Genomic DNA, 21,673 nt, shown 5'->3' with positions numbered 1-21,673 from the left:
TGCGTGACTCTGACATCTAACTAAATGCAACAGGCTCATATCGTCCTCGCATTTGCAAAATGAGGACCAGTGTTTTGTCAAATTGTAAACAGCTATTCATTTTAACGATTTTTTTTATGATAGTATGAAGTGCTTTTTGTATAGGCTACTATCTTAATCTTGGAATATGGGGAGGGAAGTGGCGCGTCTGCAGTCAGCCAAATATGAATGTAATTCTGCGGCATAAAGCAGATGTATTTGTTTATTGTACAGAAAAATAAAAATGACATGTCAAGCAGTCAATTGACTACATTGCAGTCAAGAAGTAGGGCAAATTAAGGATTCCTATCGGTAACAATTACGTTTAAAGGTAGCCTAGCCTCCTGCTTTTTCAGAAGGGGTGGCAGTCAGGCTACTGACAGAGCGATGTACAGTGGCAGAGCGACGCACAGTGGCTGAAAGTGGTACTAAAGCTTCACGCAGCTTCACGCCTCGTAATGCACGACTGAAGTGGCCATTTGAAAGCGATGCCCACTGTATGGCCCCCGAGTGTAATAGTAAGCGACTTTGTTTTACTAGTAAACGAAATTGCTTTCAAATTTGCCATTCTGCAGAAGGGGATGTGTTTCGTGATGAGCCATAGGTCTTCTGTGTTCAACCTTCCGGTTCCCTGCCCCCCCACCCCACCCTTCTCTGTGTGAGTGTGTGTGAGTTTTGTGTGAGTTTGTGTGTGTATGTGTTTTCTCCACAGGCTTGTTCTACTATGTAATCTACTTTCAAATGTTTATACCACATTGATTGTTGAGTGATATTGAAGTTGATTGTGTTCCTAGCTTTTCATAATTTTATGAATACAATAATAATATTATTGTATATATGTACATAGTTTTCATATTATTTATTTATATATATATATATATATATATATATATATATATATATATATATATATATATATATATAATAAAGTTATATCTGTTGAATCACATGTATTTTATGTCTTCCTAAATGTTCTTAAATAAATATATATTTACTTCCTGTACTACTTGTAATGTTATGTTTTTTTAAATGTCATTCTTATTGACTGTATTATTTGCTTATACAAATAAATGGTTTATTCTTATAGACCAAATAAATCTAAACCATTGTGTCTGACTTCATTATTAGTTTTTATGCATACTTTTATGTGGTTGGTGAGAAAGAGAATGTGAATTATGATAACATTCTAAATCCCGTTTCCTGCATTTTTTTACACGGATCACTAAATTTATCATAACTTTTGAAAGGTTCAGGATATTCCAATTCAGTTTTTTTGTTAAATAGCCCACAACTTACTGAACATGTCATACACTCTATATTTTTCTCTATGTGAATGAAATTAAATTTTTAAGAATTTCGGTATACATTTTGTTAGGGTGCTCTGTCTCTTTTGGCCTCCAGGGGTCACTGTTGGTTTGCCATGTGCTCCGGGCCACGCCTTTCCCTTGTGTTTCCCTCCATGTTTGTTTGTCACCACCTGTTGTTAATGAGTTATTGTCATGTGACCAATTAGTCTTGTATTTAAGTTACGGTTTTCTGTTTGTTGGCCACTGAGACTTTGTCAACTCCACACGTCCCTGGTGAGCTCTTTTTGAATTCTAAACCTTTTGTGTTCATGGACTTTGCTGTTCTTATTTGTTGATCTTTGTTTTCGGAAGTGCCTCTTGTTGCCAAGCAATTTTGCTAATTTTGGATTTTCTGTTTTTTCCCTTTTTGTGAACTGATTTATGGACTCTGTTTCTGAGCTTTTTCTTTGGAATAAACAAGACAACATTTTTTTGATTTGAACCTCTGCATTTGGGTCTGATCTCTACCTGGACCATAGCACAGTGGTTAGCACTCCTGCCTGCCAAGCCAGCGACCCGGGTTCAATCCCCGAGTCGCTTCTAATAGAAAGTCTCAGTCATGTCAGACCCAGCAGAGGTTCCTCAGCCTGGACTAGTATCGGACTATGAAAAGTTGATGTCCACGCTTTCCAGCTTCGGTGCAACCATGGACACACGCGGCCGTGCACTGACCAACCAGCAACAGACCTTGGCACATCATGATGAGATGCTGCAACAGATAACGACCACTCTTCCTACAATTGACAAACGCTTCCTCCAAGTCAACCAGCTCCTGCCACTCAAGTTCAAGCCACTCCCTCTCAAGCTCAAGCTGTTCAAGGTGCAGACCCCCGACGCCACCCTTCACCGAATCCAGAACCACGGCTCCCAGCTCCACAACGGTACGATGGCAAGCAGGGTGAGTGCCGGGACTTCATTACTCAGTGCCAGCTCACCTTTGAACTGCAACCTACCACCTATCCTTCAGACAGGGCCAGAATAGCCTATGTAATAACACTGCTAGTTGACAAGGCCAGAGCGTGGGCAACCTCCACCTGGCAGCGACAGGGCCCTGAGTGCTCCGACTTCAAGAAATTCACTGAAGAAATGCTCCGAGTCTTTGACCAGTCCGTTGCCAGTACTGAGGCAGCCAAACGACTCATGTACATCCAGCAGGGCAAGAGCAGTGTTGCTGACTATGCCATCTCCTTCCGGACCCTGGCTGCCGTAAGTGATTGGAATGAGCTTGCACTGGTGTCTGCTTTCCATCATGGTCTGTCAGATCGTGTCAAAGATGGCCTGGCCTCTGTGGGGTGCCCCTCCAACCTGGAGTCCCTGATTTCACATGCCAATCGGCTCAGAGAACGTCAACGTGATGTGACATCCTCCTGCGATGCGGCGGTTCAACCCTGGTTCCCGAGCTCTACTTCACAGAACCCCGACCCAACTGAGCCTATGCAAATCGGACGCACCCGATTGTCAGCAGCTGAGAAGGAGCGCCGTTGGAGGGAGAAGTGCTGCATCTACTGCGGAAGGAGTGGACACTTCAGAGCCTCCTGCCCAGAGCTCTCGGGGAAAAAGACTTTCCCGTCCAGCTGAGGGGGAGTTGTGACGGGAGCTACCCTGTCTCCCGAGTTTTCCTGGTTTCCTTGCCCTAAAACTCAAGAGCCCACTCGTTCCTTTGAAAGTGCCCCTCTCCGTAACTGCTCTGGATGGCCAGGCCCTGGGTGATGGCAAAGTCACTCAATCAACTGCCCCTCTTCGTCTACAGTCTGAAGCCCATCGAGAAGAGATTTCCCTGCATCTCATCTGGAAATTCACAATTTCGTCGCCGTATAAAAAAAAAAATAGTCCAGTATTTCTTTTGAAATTGAAATGAAGTTGTATGGACTGGACTATGGTGTGTTTTTTTTTTTTTTTTTTTTTTTTTTTTTTTAACGGCGACGAAATTGTAAATTTCCAGAGCACACTTGGCAATTGACTCCTACAGCAGCAAAGATGGCAACATTTCCGGAAAGGTACTGGCTTGATGAAATTCATTCTGGACTCTCTATCCGACCACATAAAGACCTTGGGATACTTCGGTTTGGCTTTAGGGACCCTCTACTCACTACCACGTAAGTGCAATGTTTGGAACTGTAGAAGAGGTATAAAAATAGCGTTTTGTAGCGGCGAAATAATATGCCCTTCTCACTTCCACGCTAACGAGCTTTGACCAAAAACGGTAACATCGAACTTTCTCAAAACACATCCGGATGACATGATTTGGATGTCAACTCAACGTATGTACTCCCAATCATCCATAAATCGATCTAAAGTGCATTTTACTCCGGATAATTCCTTTAAGCAGTCACAGCAAGTTCCATGCCAAACAACCCAAGATTGGCTGAGTTACAAGGTCAAGTTTCACATCGAAACATAACTGAATTTGTGGGGCTGAACCATGGCTGAGTGTTGCCGCCCCCTCCCCCAACCAACCCACCGCCGCAATCGCCCCTGCCCGTCCCAGCCCGTCCCACCCCGCCCCACCCTTGCACGCACGCATTAGAATGAACTGGATGGAACTTGCCGTCATCAGTTTCACATCAAAAATAAAAGATCGACTGAGATATGATCACACTTGCTGTGATTTAAACATAAAGGTCAAAAATTGACAACATACGGTGTGTTGAACTCGGTAACACTCCAATGATGCCTCATTTTGACATTCAGGTCAACGGGTCAAAAGTCACGTCCGTAAACACACGTCCAAGCTAGAGTGCTTGAGGTGCCGGCATGAAACTTGGTGAAATTAATTATTGGACTGTCCCCAATCAGTGTGCAAAATTGTATAACTTTTTACCAGACTGTTCTATGGGCTGCCATTGACTTCCATTGCAGAGTAATGCACATCAGCAACTACTGGCCAAAATGCATTTTTGCCAATTACAGAGCCCCCTGGAGGTCAAAGGTCACCAAATTTCTTGAGCGTCCTCCCGAAGGGGTCTGAGGTACATGTACTAAGTTTGGTTTTGATACATGAAAACGTTGCTGAGATATGAGCTCACTTCCTGTTTGGCGGCTTTGCCGCAAATTTCGATAGGTTGTTACAGACCAATGCTTTTGTCAATTGTTCCAGAAAGCCATGCACTCATCAGGCATGGTCTGAAGATGGTCTCTGACATTTGGTGAGGATCAGCTGAAATTTGTGACCTGCAAAAACGTTTGTGTTTTTGATTAAATCCAATATGGCGGCTGAATCAATTACGATGACATCACAAGTTGACGTGGGTCGGCTTAAGGAACTCCAACAGTATTACCAGACACCACTAGTGCGTTTTAATTCTAAACATAACAGCAGCTACAGGCCAAAAGGCATGTTTCTTAATTGCAGTGCCCCCTAGAGGTCAAATGTCACAATATTTTTGAGCGTCCCACTGATTGGGTCCTGAGTCCATGCACCAAGTTTGGCTTTGATACATGCAAGGGTTGCTGAGAGGCATTATTCTGTGTATCGGTGTTGCAGTCAACTCAAATCACTATAAAAAATCCCATAAAACCAGACAAAAATCAAGGCTCCCAATGCATTTCTATGGAGCCGTAAAATGAAGTTGACTGAGTTTGTCCGCCTGTGCGGAGCTACTGGACTGCCACTGGCTCATCTGTGTTCGATGGGCGGGGTTTTGCAATTGGTCAATTACATTGGTGGGTGTTACAGTGCAACTCTTACTAAATGGTTTTATAACTGCAGCAATTAAATCTTTCTCTCAAACAAAGGTTTTAAATGCAGTTGTTAACTCAATTCCAAAGAAAATACACAACCATATGCGTTTAACTCTGTTGCCTTCAGCACAGCCATTGGTCGTGTTAAATGCACTGCTCCATCTGTCATATAAAGCCCATCCCATACCAGATAAGTGATTGTAATTGGTGCCTGGGTTTTTGGAACATTGGAAAATGAAAATGGTGTCAATGGCCACCTTGCCAGACTAACTTGTAGAGCAAATTAAATTGTGCTAAAAGGTTCATCTGGGTTCTCCCTGGCTAATCCCAAACCTTCATTTTCTACATGTAAGGGTAGGCTTACCAAAAGAATTCTAAAGAATCTTAAGGCTGATGAAATTGTGGCTGTAGCATATTGGTCAGTCCAATTTTTTAAAGATAAAATGAAGCCTTTTTCAAGGGCTTCAACTGATTTGACAACCTAGAATAATGAGAATGGTCTGTAAAACATATAGGAATCAGATTAATTGAACTGAATATTTTTATTTTAGGGGTACAAGCAGTAAGGCTATTGTATTCATAAGGCTTATTGTACTCATATTATTTTACTTTTCTACCCTAAAAGTAGTTGAACATGATTTTTTTTTTCCAGTGCAAAAGGCACCAAATGTGACATAATTCAACAATACACACATTTACATTTTGGTTCATATTGCAGGCCATGTCTAGCCTGGGAATACCCATACGAACCTTTGGCAAATTTGGGATTTGCTCTGCAGGTCCGTCTGGCCTGACATTGTAGCCCATTTCCAAATGTCCCTAAAACCCAGGTGTGCAAACACAACCGCTAATCCATGGACATGTGTTTCTTTGGCATTGAGTAAACAACCGCATTTTTAAACTTTTGTTCACAAGATTGCTGCACTTCTGAAATGATTTGGTAAGAGTTAAATGCACCAAATTACGTTTCATTTCACTGCTAGTTACGCCCCTGCTGGAAGTCGTTAAGTCAATTAACCTTTTCCGGACCCACTTCCAATTCTAATTGAGAAGGTCTGCGTACTAATCAGGCAAGGCCATGTCCACGCATAGCTGGCTATTTTTAAAAACTGAGATTTTTTATGTGTTTTGGCCTCTCGTCTACTAATATTATACTCTGATACTATAGGGGGAGCACTGTAGAGAAAACTATGAGCAAAAAACAAACAGCGAAGAAACTGCCAAAACTGCATAGGGTCCCTTTTTAAATGATAGGAGTGGGTCTTTGACTCATTTAATCTCAAGAATGTTTCATAATAATAATATATTATTATTATTATTATTATTATTATTATTATTATTATTATTATTATATGTCCCCTAAACGTGACATTATGTTCTCTTTCAGAGAACTGAGGTTACATTTCTATATATTTATTTATCATAATTATTTAATATTATTTTAAATCTATAAATATACTCACCATGTCTCTCACATGTATCATCACTGCCAACCAGTTTTAAAGCAGCACTTGTTTCTTTAGTGCAGGGAATGCAGATAGGTCTAAAAATAGGAAAAGGGAGGCGGCGAGGGAAAGGGAGAGTGGGCAATCACCACACACATTATTACCCCACACATTATTACTCCACACACTATTACCATACACATCATCACCACACACATTATTACCACACACATTATTACCCCACACACGTCACCACACACATTACCCCACACACGTCACCACACACACATCATTACCACACACATCACCACACACATCACCACACACACATCACCACACACACATCATCACCACACACATTATTACCACACACACCATCACCACACATTATCAACACACACATTATCACCACACATTATTACCACACATTATCACCACGCATTATCAAGAGGCAGCCTGTGGCTACAAACGATCATGTAAGTATTTAGGAAAATTACTTTGAATGTATTAAAATGACTTGCCTATTGAATATTGTTATCATTACTAGCATTATTTTTATGCTGAAGTAATGAAGATCTCTCTCACACACACACATACTCTCTCTCCCTCTCGGTCCCCTCACACACTCAAAGTACATATCACTCACAGACACTGTGATTTGGTAACATTAGCTTATTAGGTATTAACAGTGCATAATAAGCAGTTAACAATGAATTAGTTAACTGTTGTTATCCTTGACACAGGAGACCGGGGTTAAATGCCTGCTCGCTTTGAAAGTGTCGCTGGCATCACATGAAATGTGATAAAAGGACTGACCTTTTCTTGTCAGAGACCTTAATAGTTTCATTTAGTTGAATAAGAGCCACATCATAGTCATAAGATTCAGATACTCCTTTATCCTTTTTCGAACTTATATTAAATTCTTTATGCGGAGTGAAATCTTTCACCACTAGAGAAAAGCAAAAAAAAAAGAGAGAAAGAAATGCATCATTACATTATGTGGGAAAGATATTACAATACAGTATGCTCTTAAGGGTACAAATCTGTATAAATATCACTAGCACCTGCAATCTCGCCAGAGCTGAGAGTTATATAGATTTTTTCGCTTATGTCTCCGAACTTGAAGCAATGGGCAGCCGTTAAGACCCAACGGGGAGTGATGAGAGAACCCAAACAATTGGAGGAAAGTCCATTTTCATGCTGAAGAGATAATATAGGTATACAAGAGAAAACATTTTGGAGAATTTACTGTCATGGTGCATAGAATAAAGGCCATACAAAGGTTAGTGATTACTGCTGGTGAGACAATACCTTTAGCTATTTGCCTAAACTTAGTGAAATGTAGTTTGGCTTGGTTTCTTGCAGGGGATTTAACTACTGACACAGTGACAACACATTGACCAGGGTTCATTTGTTAAAGTTCACAAAGTTACTCTCATGAACATCTCTTTTGGGCCTATTCCCAAAACCATCATTACTTAAAGGTGCGATTTGTAGGATTGTTACCGAACGTTCTGTAAGCCAAAATCAAAACACTGGTGAACGTTCTCAAGACTACCAGACGCAAGCCTCTTCTGGGCAGAGCCGGACAGTAACGGAGTACATTTACTTGAGTACAGTACTTGAGTACAATTTTGAGGGATCTGTACTTTACTCGTATCATTTTTGGGGGGTACTCATGATTTTACTCAAGTACATTTGAGGGGCAAATATTGTACTCTTTACTCCACTACATTTCTACCCATAACCGTGAGTACCCGTTACTTCTTCTAAAAAAAGTAAAAAAGAAAAACCTCGGAAACCCTCAATTTGTTGTTTCCCTCTCAAACGTGATTGGATTGTGCAAGTGCCACTGATTGGGATAGCCTATCAGCAATCACCTTCAACTTTCCGCCAAAGTCAACTCTATGGTCAGATTTAGATAAGAGATGAAACCATGGACGAAACAATGGATGAAGACGCAGCAGGTCCATCCCGGGAATGTGCCAACCTGTGGCTCCACCTCGCCAGACTATTTCAATTTTCTGAACAAGTTAATGATAGTTTTTGCTTCAAGTGTTTCAATTAAAAAATAGTATTTTGTATTTTTAATACATATTTTAAATACATGTATTAGAAATACTGCCCATCCCTGGCAACATGGTAAAAAGATAAAAATGACTTGATTTTACTTTCAATTGATTTTACTTTCAATTCCTTTTACATTCTCCCAGGTATTAACATTAACATTTTTCATAACTCTATGTAGGACGTTTCTGTAAATGTAAGCACTGTGGCAGTAGTAATGCAATATTTAGAAAATGTAGGCTACTCTTGTACTCAAGTACTTTTAAAAACAAGTACTTGAGTCAAATTTAGCAAAGGGTATCTGTACTTTTACTCAAGTAATGAAACTGTGCACTCTGTCCGCCTCTGCTTCTGGGTTGCCAGATGTAATGAAGATTTAGCTAACGTTAGTTAACCTGCAGCTGCTTTAACGTTTCTCCAACCATGACCCAGCTACACATTACGGAAACAGTGAAAACAAAAAATACATGTAACCAACGCAACATATTTAGCTCAAGTTAGCAATGCAGATGAAGTTTAGCCTAGGCTACCTGTTGTGGAGAAATATGGCCAGCTTTGCGCCAGACTTGATATTCTTTGTTTGACGAAGACGTCACCATCTCAGGAAGCTCCTCCAATGTCCACTTAATCTGTTTGGCAACCCAAATAGGAGGACGCGCTAGCCCATTATTAATATGCTATTCTAGAATTAATCGTTTAAAGCATAAACGAAAATTCCAAGAGATTCCGCCCCGTAACTTTTTTTTCATGGGTTTTACGGGGTTTAACAGGTTAGAGTAATGTTGTCAAATAAGCCATTACTTCAATTCATCGTGTTTCCTTACTCTCTGACAACATATGGTGATCATTTTTGGAATGGTTACAGTTTATTTTCCATTATTTCCTACATACTGGTCCTTTTAAAAAGGTACATTATGCAAGTTTAGGTATTTTTGGTGACTGTAGAGCTCCTCTAGAGTTATATATTTATATTTTACTCTTGTTGTAAATAGAAAAGTTCTCGTGACTTATCTCACTTGTACACAATGACAATGTTTTTGTCCAAAAAGCTATATTTACTGAAAAGGTAATGTTTCACGATTCTTGAGAGATTTGTTGGGCCGCCATTCTTCGAAGTTGCATGGTTGCTTTTCTCGGTAGCAACTCACTACGTCTATGCTGTATAACTATGCTAGATGAATGCAAGTTTGTTATATTAAGGTGAAAAATCTTGCATAGTGTACCTTTTTAAGAATGTTGTGAAACACTTGCAGATTTCCTTGTAATAAGAGTAATAAGACCAACGAAAATGAAATGTGGTGATTTTCTAGGCTGATTTGACATGTAACTATAATCTCCTTCCAGCGTAATAATCAAGGAACACCATGGGCGCAGCAGCACAATGATATCATGCAGCACCTGAAAATAGTAGGCTATCTGCAGCAACAAGGTTGAGCTGCAGCAGACAAATTGGTTAGTGACTGGATCATTATGCCTGATTGAGAGTATAGTTCCATGTCAAATCAGCCTAGAAAAATCGCCATGTTTCATTTTCCGTTGGTCTTATTACATTTTCTAACTTTAGGGGAGACAAGTTTTAAATAGGAAAATTATTCACTTTTAAACGTGATGGTAGCAGGCGAGATGCTAATGGTCTAATCCGATTCAATGATCTATGCTAGGCTGGAGCTAAAAGTAGTATTGCCAGACTCAGAGAATGGCTGGATGAACTGGAGAAAGGTAAAAATCAATTGTTTAACACAAAGGGAGGTGGAAAATGAGTAATTCCCCAAATGGTTGAATATCCCTTTAAGTCAATTAAAATATAGGTCCGAAGTTCAAATGGCAGCTGTGAGGTGAAGTCACCTGATATCATCAAATTAGGTGATATTTCAGCAGTATTAATGTGATCAGCTTCCCTTAGAACTTCTAGAGCAGCGAATGTGTGTTTACGCTATGGGTATATTCGGGAAACACACAGAAATAAGATAATCCTAAAATGTGCATAGTGCATAGATCCATCTTTATCGGGACACCAGGCCCAGTGATGGCTCAATGCTGAATCTAATGATAAAAAGAAGAAATATGATTCATTCCAGAACATGGACTGACCGTGACACTGATTTTAACCAGCCAAGGTTGTTTCATAGGGTTTGGCGGGTTCGGAGCATCTTTATATCTGTAGTCCCTGTGGAGTCCACACAAACCTACACTGGTGCTCTCATCTACAAAACAGAGAAATAATCATCAGAAAATGTTTCATTATCTCTAAGATTCTGATACATTTTCAACCCGGACTTGTGCATACGCCATGATTGAAAATGAATCAGAATCTCAGAAATAATCATGTACACAGTCATCTTAAGACGGCTGCAGGCGGCTACACAAAGTCGAATCCCCCTATTCAGTTGACTTCACTCAACATTGACCAATGGGAATCCACATTTAGGTGACTTCATTGACCTGATCATTGTTGATCATTGTTTTGGACGAAAGTATCTGCTAATAATTTTAAACATTAACATAAACAAACATAAACAAACCTTTAATATCTGCAAATGTATCAAAATATATACTTTAAAATATCACATGCACATAATAGATTTTCCTAATATTTCTGTTTTTGTTTTTCTTTGCTCTATGATATGCAGGTATTTTGGAAGAGAGCCCATACCAAGCATTAGGTCAAAGGTCTCATGCAGTTTCTTCATGTCGTCCACATAAAAGACATGCTTTTCTTTGTCTTTTTTGGTTGCATAACTATTGAGATCAGCTCTCTGCATGTCATCGATTTCGCCCACGCCAAACATGTAGATCTCTGTGGGGGAAAAGGATCGCATTAAAGGGACACCAGGCAACGTTTTTGTGTTAATTACTTATCTTCGTAAGTCGGTATATGGTTAAATGACTCATTACAGGGCGAATGAAGACTCTCTCGCCCGCCCCTACTGCCTGTAGGAAGAAAATTCTGCTTGCAAGTTCACCGAAGCAGGATCAGTTTACATCCTGTTTACAGCACAGAGGCAGGCTAACGAAACGCTAGCGATTGTTGCAAACGTGTGTACAATGGCAGAGCCAGCAATGAAGCTGCGAAACCCCTTGACAGAAGATGCAAAGAAAAGGAAAAGAGCTTTAGACCGAGCGAGGGGGAGTTTCGTAGAGAAAAAGCATCAAGCTTGCCTGGTGTCCCTTTAAGTAATGAGACAACAGCATACCTTTGCAGACTAGCTATTTACGTACATACCTCTCAAAGCTTTGGGGCCTTTTTGTAGACACTTCTGATTCAGAGGTCTATTGCTACTGAAATGACCTCAGGTCGTTGTCACTGTTGTTTTTTTTTAAAGTGATTCATAGATAAACCTGACCTGACTTGAAAAAATTGCAAGCTGAGGGGTACATTTATCGGAGTTTAGCCAAGCCTCAAATTGAATACACACCTCCATTAAGACTCTGTATTGTATTTCCTCATACACAAGCTGCCACGAGTCAATCGGACTTCACAAGAGTCCGCACAATTTCTTTTGTGAATTTATTCCCCAGAATATTGGACCGTAATCTGTTTTTCAAAGCCACCCAGCACATATGTCTTTGCCATTCAGTGTTATTTTCTAAAAAATAGAGTGTTTCTCACCAAGAGTCCGTGAGTTGTCTTTGTTTCCAAGTATTATATCCTTGATTTGATTGATTTTACCATCCGGTTTGCCACCCATGTTGGCTTCACCTTGAAAAAGTTGATGACATACCATTAGATGTATGTAATTGTCATTGATTATGTTATGGTCATAATAACAAATTAATTTCTATGTTATGAAAATAACAATTTGTTACCATCAGTGAACATGATAATGGTGTGACTGCTGTTCTCAAACTCAGGGCTGTTCTCAAGCTCAGCTCTAGTCTTCATCAAGCTCATTTGATGGTAAATGTGGTGAAAAGCTTCAGCAATATTTGTTCCTGCATTATCTCTGATTTCTGTCAAAAGAACAAACACACTGCATTAAAGGTATAAAATACATAGAGACATATGTAAAGTAAACATATGTAGGAAATACAACAGATATTGATTCAGGTTTCAGACAGTGAATGTTTTATCACATTAATTAACCATGACTATGCAAACTCTGTCCTTTGTATTCTCTGCTGGTATGGCTGTAGATGACATCTTAAAGAAGAAATCTGGCATTGTTTTTCACATAGATCTCCGTTTCTCAAAGTCATCTAGTACTGTTGGTACGAAAAAAAAACCCAAAACAATTATCCAGCAAACACCAATCTTCCGGGAAGAAAAATAAACCTTTAAAAGACATTCTGGGAACGTCCTTTAAAGATATTGTGTAGCCTTCAGAGAGCATTCCCAGAACGTCCCCTTACAGCTGTTTTTGTGCAACTGTCAGGGAACCTTTTGGGAACGTTCCCTGGTGGTTATATTAAGGATACATTTTTTTATGCTTTAACTGACGCAATACTGAATTATGCTCTTATTTTACTAGAATGTGTGCACAATTTGATATGTTGTGCACACTATTTAGTTAAATGAGTGCAAAATATAGTAAAACGAGCGCAGTTTGTCTTTACATACAAATATAATCTTGCAATGACACCTCCCAGGCTCCTGGACCTTATCAATAAACTAAAACAAAGCTCTAAATTTCAGTCAATATTTTTTTTAATTGCCTTTCTTTTGTCCACAATAATCTGAAGTGGAGAGATGGATTGGGATAATACTATTAGAGATTATTGTAAAAAAAACCCATAATGAAACAGTGCTTCACCACATCTGTGGATTAAGCCACACAGTCAACTCAATGTAAGTAAGATAAACGGGGATGCTAGCATTGCCAGCACTGTGTATAATATGATTGTCACTTGGAGGAGACTTGTAGATAACTAACGTTAGCATCGTTAGCTAACCGCTGCTAACGTGCTAGCATCGTCACGTCAGAAAAGCATATAGGGAGGGAAAGTAATCTCATCGCCATCTAGTGGTTGGGTTCCTAGAGTTTAGCGGAGTGGATGGGATTTTTTTTTTAGAAAAAATATATCTTAATTTGCTTAACTGGCTTAACATATTTTTGTAATAGCGGAACGTGATTTAAACCGCGTGGTGATAACCTTTATGTCTGGATAACTGGTGTTGTGCTTCTACTCACATGAAGAGCTGGCAGTAAGTGTCAAGTGTCAATGCTAACCAAGCTAATAAAAATAGTGTCTGACATTTTCACAGTTAGATTATTACTGTATAATGGATAAAATCGCTGATTTGGCTTCACAATATTTAAAAAAAAATAGGTCTATGGGACTTAAAGGTCACATTCACTGAGAAACCGTTTAATACTTGTTACTTTCGAAATACTATAGCTCACTCCAAGTTGCATATGCATGCTGCACGTGAAAATGATCTTCTACCCCCATTGCCCGCATTAGCCAATGAAAGAAAATACACTGAAAAACAAGCGAATCAGAAAGAGCCCTTCCCAATGACGCCGAAGGGAAACTGACTATTCATGGCCTCGCCCACCTTGGCTTGTGACCGCCCACAGGAAGACAGGAAGATTTTGGCCAGGAGATTGTCTCTCTGCACTGCAGCTAGTAGGAGCTAACAGCAAGTTGTTAACATGGCGGAGCAAATTCGTGCCTGTGTTATTTGTGGCAATAACACATCAATGTTGCATGTCTTGCCTTAGAAAGAAGAGTTGAGGAAGAAATGGTTGGAATTTATCGTTGGAACACCGCCACCGAAGTATAGTGCAACATTAGTTCTGTGTTCCAATAATTTCGACCACACTCACTGTGCCTGCCTACAGTTAGAAAGGGGTTTTGCATCGATGTTCTGAAAACCTGGACCTGTACGTCACAACGATCGACCACCAGCTCACAGGCTGTAAGTACAAACAAACTTTTCCACCTAACGACTGTTACAAAATAGCATGTTTATATTCTTCGTTAGCATGCATGAAAAGGGCACAAGCTAGGCTTAGGCTAGCCTATATTACAGGAAGCTACACCAGGTACGTAACTGAAGTGTTCTGTTCGCGACGTGTAAAATCAGAGAATGTCTAATAGGAAGGGCTCTGGTAAAATCCATTAGAGCAATGGTCTATTTTTTTGAACGTAGCCTACAGGCCACGCGCCAGGTGTAGCTACTTCCATTGATTAGACCTATTGGAAGCTAATTGTTGCAGAAGACGCAACGCGAACGGAATGCTTCAGTTACGTGCCTGGTGTAGCTACACTCATAAGAAACTGTATGACCACACTGGCAACAATATCTTATGCTCAACTAAGGACTGGTATTGTTCTAGTCTAAACAGGGAAAATCAAAAACACAATACCCGTGCACTATTAGGCTAAGTCGCTATCACTAGAGCCCAGGTATTTACACTTCAGTCTAATTTATGTCGTCTTGCCATTATTACATTGGCCTTTGTAGGCCTACAATGATGTTTTGTTTGATTACTTGCTGTTTACTTAGTGTTTTGTATGTCTTCCAGAGCACATCCTCATGTTGGGCTACACAGCTTTCTAGCCTACATTAGGTCATCACGTTAGAAGCAAAGGTTTGTGATCTAACTTGTATTGTTGTGCTAGTTAGTTTCTAGAAGTCTTTTTCTAGTAGGCTAATACAGGTTATGTGCTCATCAATGTTTGGGAAAGTCAATTCATGGGTTTCATCAGGTCACTTTCCACAGGTGTATAAAATCAAGTAGCTCGATTATGAATGCAGACTGCATGGTGCTTGATTAATACACCTGTGTAAATGGACCTGATGAAACCCATGAATTGCATAACAGATATAATTGATATTACTGAATGTCTTCTTGTGGGTGTGCTACTTAGTAAATCATACACCTTACCACAGTCACTAAAATATTTTTTGTTTCCATTGTGCCAGTACAGTTTTGTGTGAGAGAGTGAATGTCCTGTGTACTATTAGTGAGAGGGGAAAAAAAGTCTGCAACACCAGTATATGCTCCCAAGTTATAGTTTAATTACCGTGACGTTTCGGGCCCACTCAAGCCCTTCGTCTGATGAAGGGCTTGAGTGGGCCCGAAACGTCACGGTAATTAAACTATAACTTGGGAGCATATACTGGTGTTGCGGACTTTTTTTTCCCCTCTCTCTCATCGTAAGTGTTTTGTCCAGCACCCAGGATTAGATCGGGATGTGCGTGAGTTTTTTCCTCTTTATACTGTGTACTATTAGTATCTTGTTTACACAGTAATACACATTTATTTACTTTAGGTACCCAAACAGAATACTTCATGAAAAGTATGAGTATTTATACAAGCACTTCGGATACACCATGGACATGGGGGCCTGCTACCTCTACTCCCATCAAGTCTGTTCATCCAAGGCCAGCTAGAAGACCTCGGGTTGATCAAGAGGAGGAGGAGGATGAAAGTGACATAAAGTGACATCTCCACAATAACACCTGATGGCTCCACCTATGGCCCAGCGCAATCAATGAGCAATGTAATAGAATCATCACAGCCAACGAATGTGTTTTGTGTGTTGTCCCTTCGGATACCCAGGACAACACAAGCCGAAACAACAACTCAGACCTTTTTCCCTAAATAATCCCAGCACCATCTTACAAAGGATCTGTAGGCCAGATGTCTGCATCGTCTGGCAAAAAGAGGACATTGTTAATTCTGTGCATAGTTTGGATGGTCTTGTTTTGTGTTTGCATTATTTTAATAGACTGCAATATTACTATTTGTCAGTGTTTCTCAAACTTTTTCAGACCAAGGACCACTTAAACAATAATAATTTAAACAAAAAAATATCACTGACCACCTAGCAAAAAAAAAAAAAAAAAAACCAGTAGACCTACTTCAACAGTCTATTACACAATAGGCCTTCTCACTAAACCACCTTGCTTATTGTCTTTGCACCATGCTTATGCTTTCAGAGGATTCATATGATTTAAACTGGCATACTGTAGGTTACATGAGTGTTGCGGAACTGTTTGGATTTACTGTACATACAAGTTGGCTCAATATTGCAAACAACTCATCTATTATATTTTACCACATATACTTGTGGAACACTTGAGAGAGCTTGCGGACCACACTTTGAGTACCACTGCTGTATGTAAATATAATAAAGCTATTTATTGAAAATGTACCTGTTTTGTATATTAGTTTTAGGAGTTGCATCAGTTTTTGTCCCTTTTAGGCTAAAGGTTTATCTTACCTTTCATATCTTCTGTCTCACAGGGGGCCATAGTAGTCATAGTCGAATGTTTAGTGCATTTTGAAGGGAGTACATTATGTTAAGGCAGACTGGTTCTAATCCTGGATACAGGGTCATACAGACAACAGGGGTACTGGTGTTGCCCATTTTTCTAACCACATGAGCAATCCCCTTATGAAAAAGTAGTATAGGAATCTTATAGTATTTTTGGGACAAAATATTATAGTAATCTTATAGGAATACATATTTTGGGACATACTGTAGAAGTACTACTAATAACTCTATAATATCCTATAACTGCTATAGTTTTTCTATAGTAGTCTTATACTATAAGATTCCTATAGTACTTTTTCCTAAGGGTCATACGTGACAGAAAACAACTTGAGTAAGCTAACCTCTGCCAATGTAGGTTATTAAAGCCATAGTTTATACTCATTACTGCAGAAGTCTTCCAGCACACGTTCTCTGCTTCTGTAGGCATTCTGGTGCAATTCCAGCGAAATATAGCTAGGACGGAGTAGGTAAGTGTGTTTGCATTTAGATCTATATACAGTATATATTGAGCTATAACCAAGTGGTCTTTCAATGATAGTATCATGGATTTCAAACCATAACCATCTATTCCGATAGCATACAATTAGCAGGCTAGGTCAGTGGCTGAACTGCATTTAGGGTGCTTATAACCAGTGTTGTGAAGTAAAATATCTACTAGGAAGATTGCAAAGACTTTTGACTGTAAAGAAATAGGTCTTTATTTTAAAACGTTTCCAACTGTTTATTACTTGAATGCAAGATGACGATTGCCACAAACGTTTACCTCTTTTAGGAGAAATTTTAAGCTGACAGGCAATTGTTACCATTCTATTAAACCAACGTTCACCGACAAACGATCAGGAAGCAGTTCTTCTTCCTACTCGGATACTATGATCAAACACATGAAGTTGTATCTCCGAAGACATTTTGTGCAACAGTTTTGACTCGAGTTTTAGCCAGGTTTTAGCACTGTAAAGTTGAATATGGAGCATAGCACAGGCAGAATCGGATGAGGACGCACTGGAGGGAGCGTCACAGTACTGTTAGCCAATCAGAGGCGAGGTCATTAACATGTCATGAATATTCATGAGCAAGAGGCAAATCCTGTTGTTCCTCCCCTCCCACCTTCCCCACCAAACTAGAACAGCATGAAATAGACGCAGGAGAGCATTTTTTTCACCAAAACCGGCTCACAGGGCATTCATTAATACTAGAGACCATGGCAAAATTAATGAAAAAACGATGAGATGAGACCTTTAACATTGGATATATTGCTTAAACACCCCACTATGTTGACACAATGGCGACGGCCTTGACTTACTGTCATAATCAAACCTGTCCAAATCTTCGATGACTTCAAAAAGTTCCTTGGCGGTCCGTTTATAGTAGTAGTCTGTTATGTCTACAATTTTGGTCACCTTTGTGGCAAAAACTACAATATCATATTTGGGGGACACCTCATAGTCGGAAATCTGTTGAAATATAAAATATTTACAAGCATTGACATTTGAGAATAATTACTGATTGGCAATTAAAAGCATTATTCAGAAATATTATTAAGAATAATACTTTAAGTATAATAACAATAACAAATCGTATTAACAATAATACTTTAAGTATACTGTAATAACAAATATTATTAACCATAATATTTTAAGAGGATGAAATTCCCGTGCAGAGTCTTCCAGGTGCTGGTAAGGTGAAGTCATCAATTGATAGACAGGAGAGTGAAGGATCACCGCACACTGGTGGGATTTCTTTGCTGATTTTATTTAGTAGTTAACAACGCGTTTCGCCTATGCTTCGTTAGGTTCAGCATAACGCAAAACACGTTGTTCACTGTGTGTGCTTCACCTCACTGTGTGTTCACTGTGTGCTGAGTGTGTTTCAGTAATTCACGGATTGGGATAAATGCAGAGACCAAATTTCCCCTCACGGGATCAAACGAGTATATATACTTATACTATACAAGTAAATGCAGTTTATCTACAGACATTTCAGAAATAGAGTTAATCCACCTCTTATTAGAGTTTATCCACCTCTCAGAAGAGTTTATTCACCAATTGCAACTTTTAACATGAATCAACTTTTAACATTATCACTGTATTATCCACATTCAAAATATGTATACTCATCACAGGGCCGGCGTCACGAGGGGGCATCGGCCCCATATAAAAACAACCCCTCCCCCTTAGTGAACATTATCATTTATTAAGTTAGAAATACTTATATTTTATGTACAAAATAATACTTTAAAAAATTATATATCTTACTTCAAAACATGAATGGCCCTACTCACTTGAACAAAACTTTTTAGATCCAAAGTCTAAATTTTCAAATCTATTTGATTGGCTGTTTGGTGCAGGGGAGCTAGAAGTTCAGAAATGTGTTACATTTTGTGGGAATTTAACATTTGCAGTTATTGTAATAGTGAGGCAAAATAAAGAGGGTTTCAAATGTATCTACAGAGGACCCTGGACCAAGCATACCACCAACAACAGACACAGGCACGCCAATGTAACCTGCGTTGTGTTGAACCTGCGCGATTCAGCCCTGCACACGCCCGGACAGGAACCCGCGAACAGCAGCATCTCGGATCGGGAGGCGAGCGTGCTGACCAGGGGCGTAGATTTGCGTGGGGTCCTACGGACGTGTCCACACCAATATCAAAAGATGACTGAAATGTCCCCACCAATATTCAGGTTGAAACAAAAAAAAATCATACATCATGCGGTAGGCCTACGCAAAGGGTTAAATAATTTCCCACTTTGGTACCGCCTCCTGAGACAGGTCTGTTTTTTGATTGGCTTAGCTCCCTGTATGCTGCCGATTCAAAGTTTTTCCTCAAGTTTTTGGCTCTCTTGCTTGAGGATGTCGGGCAAGAAGAGAAAGATGGAGGACATGAGAAGCTATTTCAAAAAACAATGTGTAAGTCATAATATTATGCACTTGTTAAAGGCATAGAAATAGACCTCTCCAGAATAAGTCCCGCCTCCGTAACTTCCATATCCATCCAACTTCCGGGCATCGATTGTCTATGGAAAATAACATGGCGTTTTGAAATATCATACCGGTAAAACATCTGTAGGTAGCGAAGTAGAAAAAGCTGGTGGGCAGATTGGCCTACACACTTCTGCCATCTAGTTTCCACTGGATTTTTTGATTGTCGGTGCCGTTTAAGTAGTATACTATAGACTATGTGACTATGCGGGTGTGACAATGACAGCTCCTGTTTAAAGAAATCTGGCTTGAAATGTAAGTATTTGGGTTTATCTGTACTATCTTTTTGGGTTTATCCATTTTAATGGCACTTAAAAGTGATTAACACCTCTCCTAGTGTCTGTACGTATGTAGTTCGCCACCTATACAGAGGTGTTCATCACTTTTAAGTGAACCCGGGAAACACTTCCATTGTGTTGTGATTTTATGTAGCACGCTTCTGATTTGCTTGTTTCTGAAATGTAAATATTTTCTGAATTTGCAGCGCGTTTTCTAAATGATGTGCACGTGTTGTCAAATGAAGATGAAAATGTTTTCTTAAATTGTGTGTTTTGTCTATTTGCACGTGTTTTGTCTATTTGCATCTGTAAATTGCACGTCGTTTGCACCTGTCGGCCACTGTAGAACTTCCTTTCTTGGTACAAATTTAGTTGACAGTGCATAAATGGACATTGGAATCAACCAAATAGCCTACGAGCTATGTCAGCTACGGTATATTGCGTTAGCAAATTTGTGTACCATGACGAGAGTTACTAAGAAAAGGAAAGGCACAATGCTTTAAACCAGCAATGCTAAATGTTTGCTGAAATGGATGAAAACTGCAAAAATACGATGCTGTCAGTGAAAACAAATGCATTTCTATGGACTTGACGTTCTGGAAATAGAACATGAATGCAAAACATCGTTTCCAACGGTTTCTCATTCTAATGGTGATTGATTTTGTAACTTTTTGTCAGATGACAGAAGAAGCAACCCAGCCACCCCCTTATCAGACAGCGGTAGTGTGGCAGGCTCAACGCAGCAGATTAACTTGAATTTAATTGAATTTTAAGTGTTAGCTAGTTTTAATATTAAAAGTAGACCTAGTGAATTCTTCGAGATTTGAGTCGTGCTCTGTCACTGCTCATGACATTAATATTTTATTTATCAGGTGATAGAGGAACCCTGGACAGGTTGTTGCTCAGATAGGACAGATTCAGGGCTACAGGTAAATTTGACATGGTGTTTTTTCTAACTGGTTTACTGTTGGACTGCTTACAGTAGGTAATGCATCATGTGTCATGTTATTTCATTAGGGTGCTGCAGCAATCTTGCCTAGTTGTAGGCCTGGGCCTAGTTCAGAGATGGGCCAGGTGGAATTACAGGTGAGATGTCAATAGGCTAACATTGTAATATGTATTAAAATGATTAAAATTAAATTATATATTTTTTTTTACACAAAATATAAAATGTGTAATTATTAACTTTAGAAATGTGAATGTCTGGTGAATGTCATATTATCCAAGCAGTCATAGACATGGTTAGATTGGTTAATTATATAATGTGGTCTATTTCTAAGGAAACTGATCCAGCTTTAGACAGCAACAGGGAGAGAAGCAGTGAAGGTGAGGAGTCTGATGACAATGAAGAACAGTGTAGAACTGTTGGAGACATTATTGATATTGGCAGCAAGCCAAATCAACCTCATCCCAAATTCATTTGTGTTCAAACATTGGCCAATAAGGTCCTCCACTTTCAGAAAGATTGGTACAGACAGTATCCATGGCTTCACTATGACCCAACAGTGAAGGGAATTCTTTGCTTCCACTGTGTGAAAACATACACAATAAAGAAGAGTACACTGTCCAAAAAAGCAGACCCGGCATTCTCCTCAAAGGGATATTCTAATTGGAAAAATGCTCTTAGTAG

At 39.5% G+C, this 21,673-nt stretch overlaps 1 protein-coding gene across 4 annotated transcripts in view; it reads right to left on the bottom strand.

Annotated features, from left to right (window-relative positions):
- Positions 1–21,673, bottom strand: part of LOC121699641 (complement factor B-like) — a 55,108-nt gene that overhangs the window by 22,027 nt on the left and 11,408 nt on the right. For all 4 annotated transcript variants that reach the window (XR_006027001.1, XR_006026999.1, XR_006027000.1 and 1 more), the window contains exons 7-14: positions 18,087–18,237; positions 12,365–12,508; positions 12,168–12,257; positions 11,211–11,354; positions 10,649–10,761; positions 7,555–7,690; positions 7,307–7,439; positions 6,509–6,588 (exon numbers count right to left, since the gene is read on the bottom strand). Coding sequence is in view for 1 of the 4 variants with exons in the window: in XM_042081944.1 (XP_041937878.1) it covers positions 6,509–6,588; positions 7,307–7,439; positions 7,555–7,690; positions 10,649–10,761; positions 11,211–11,354; positions 12,168–12,257; positions 12,365–12,508; positions 18,087–18,237 (991 nt within the window). In the remaining 3 variants the exon portion in view is untranslated. The remainder of the gene's footprint in view (positions 1–6,508; positions 6,589–7,306; positions 7,440–7,554; positions 7,691–10,648; positions 10,762–11,210; positions 11,355–12,167; positions 12,258–12,364; positions 12,509–18,086; positions 18,238–21,673) is intronic.

Source organism: Alosa sapidissima, chromosome 24, assembly GCF_018492685.1.
Source record: "Alosa sapidissima isolate fAloSap1 chromosome 24, fAloSap1.pri, whole genome shotgun sequence".
Lineage (NCBI taxonomy): Eukaryota > Metazoa > Chordata > Actinopteri > Clupeiformes > Clupeidae > Alosa > Alosa sapidissima.
Note: the sequence above shows the minus strand (reverse complement) of the source record. Positions and strands in the feature narration are given on the sequence as shown.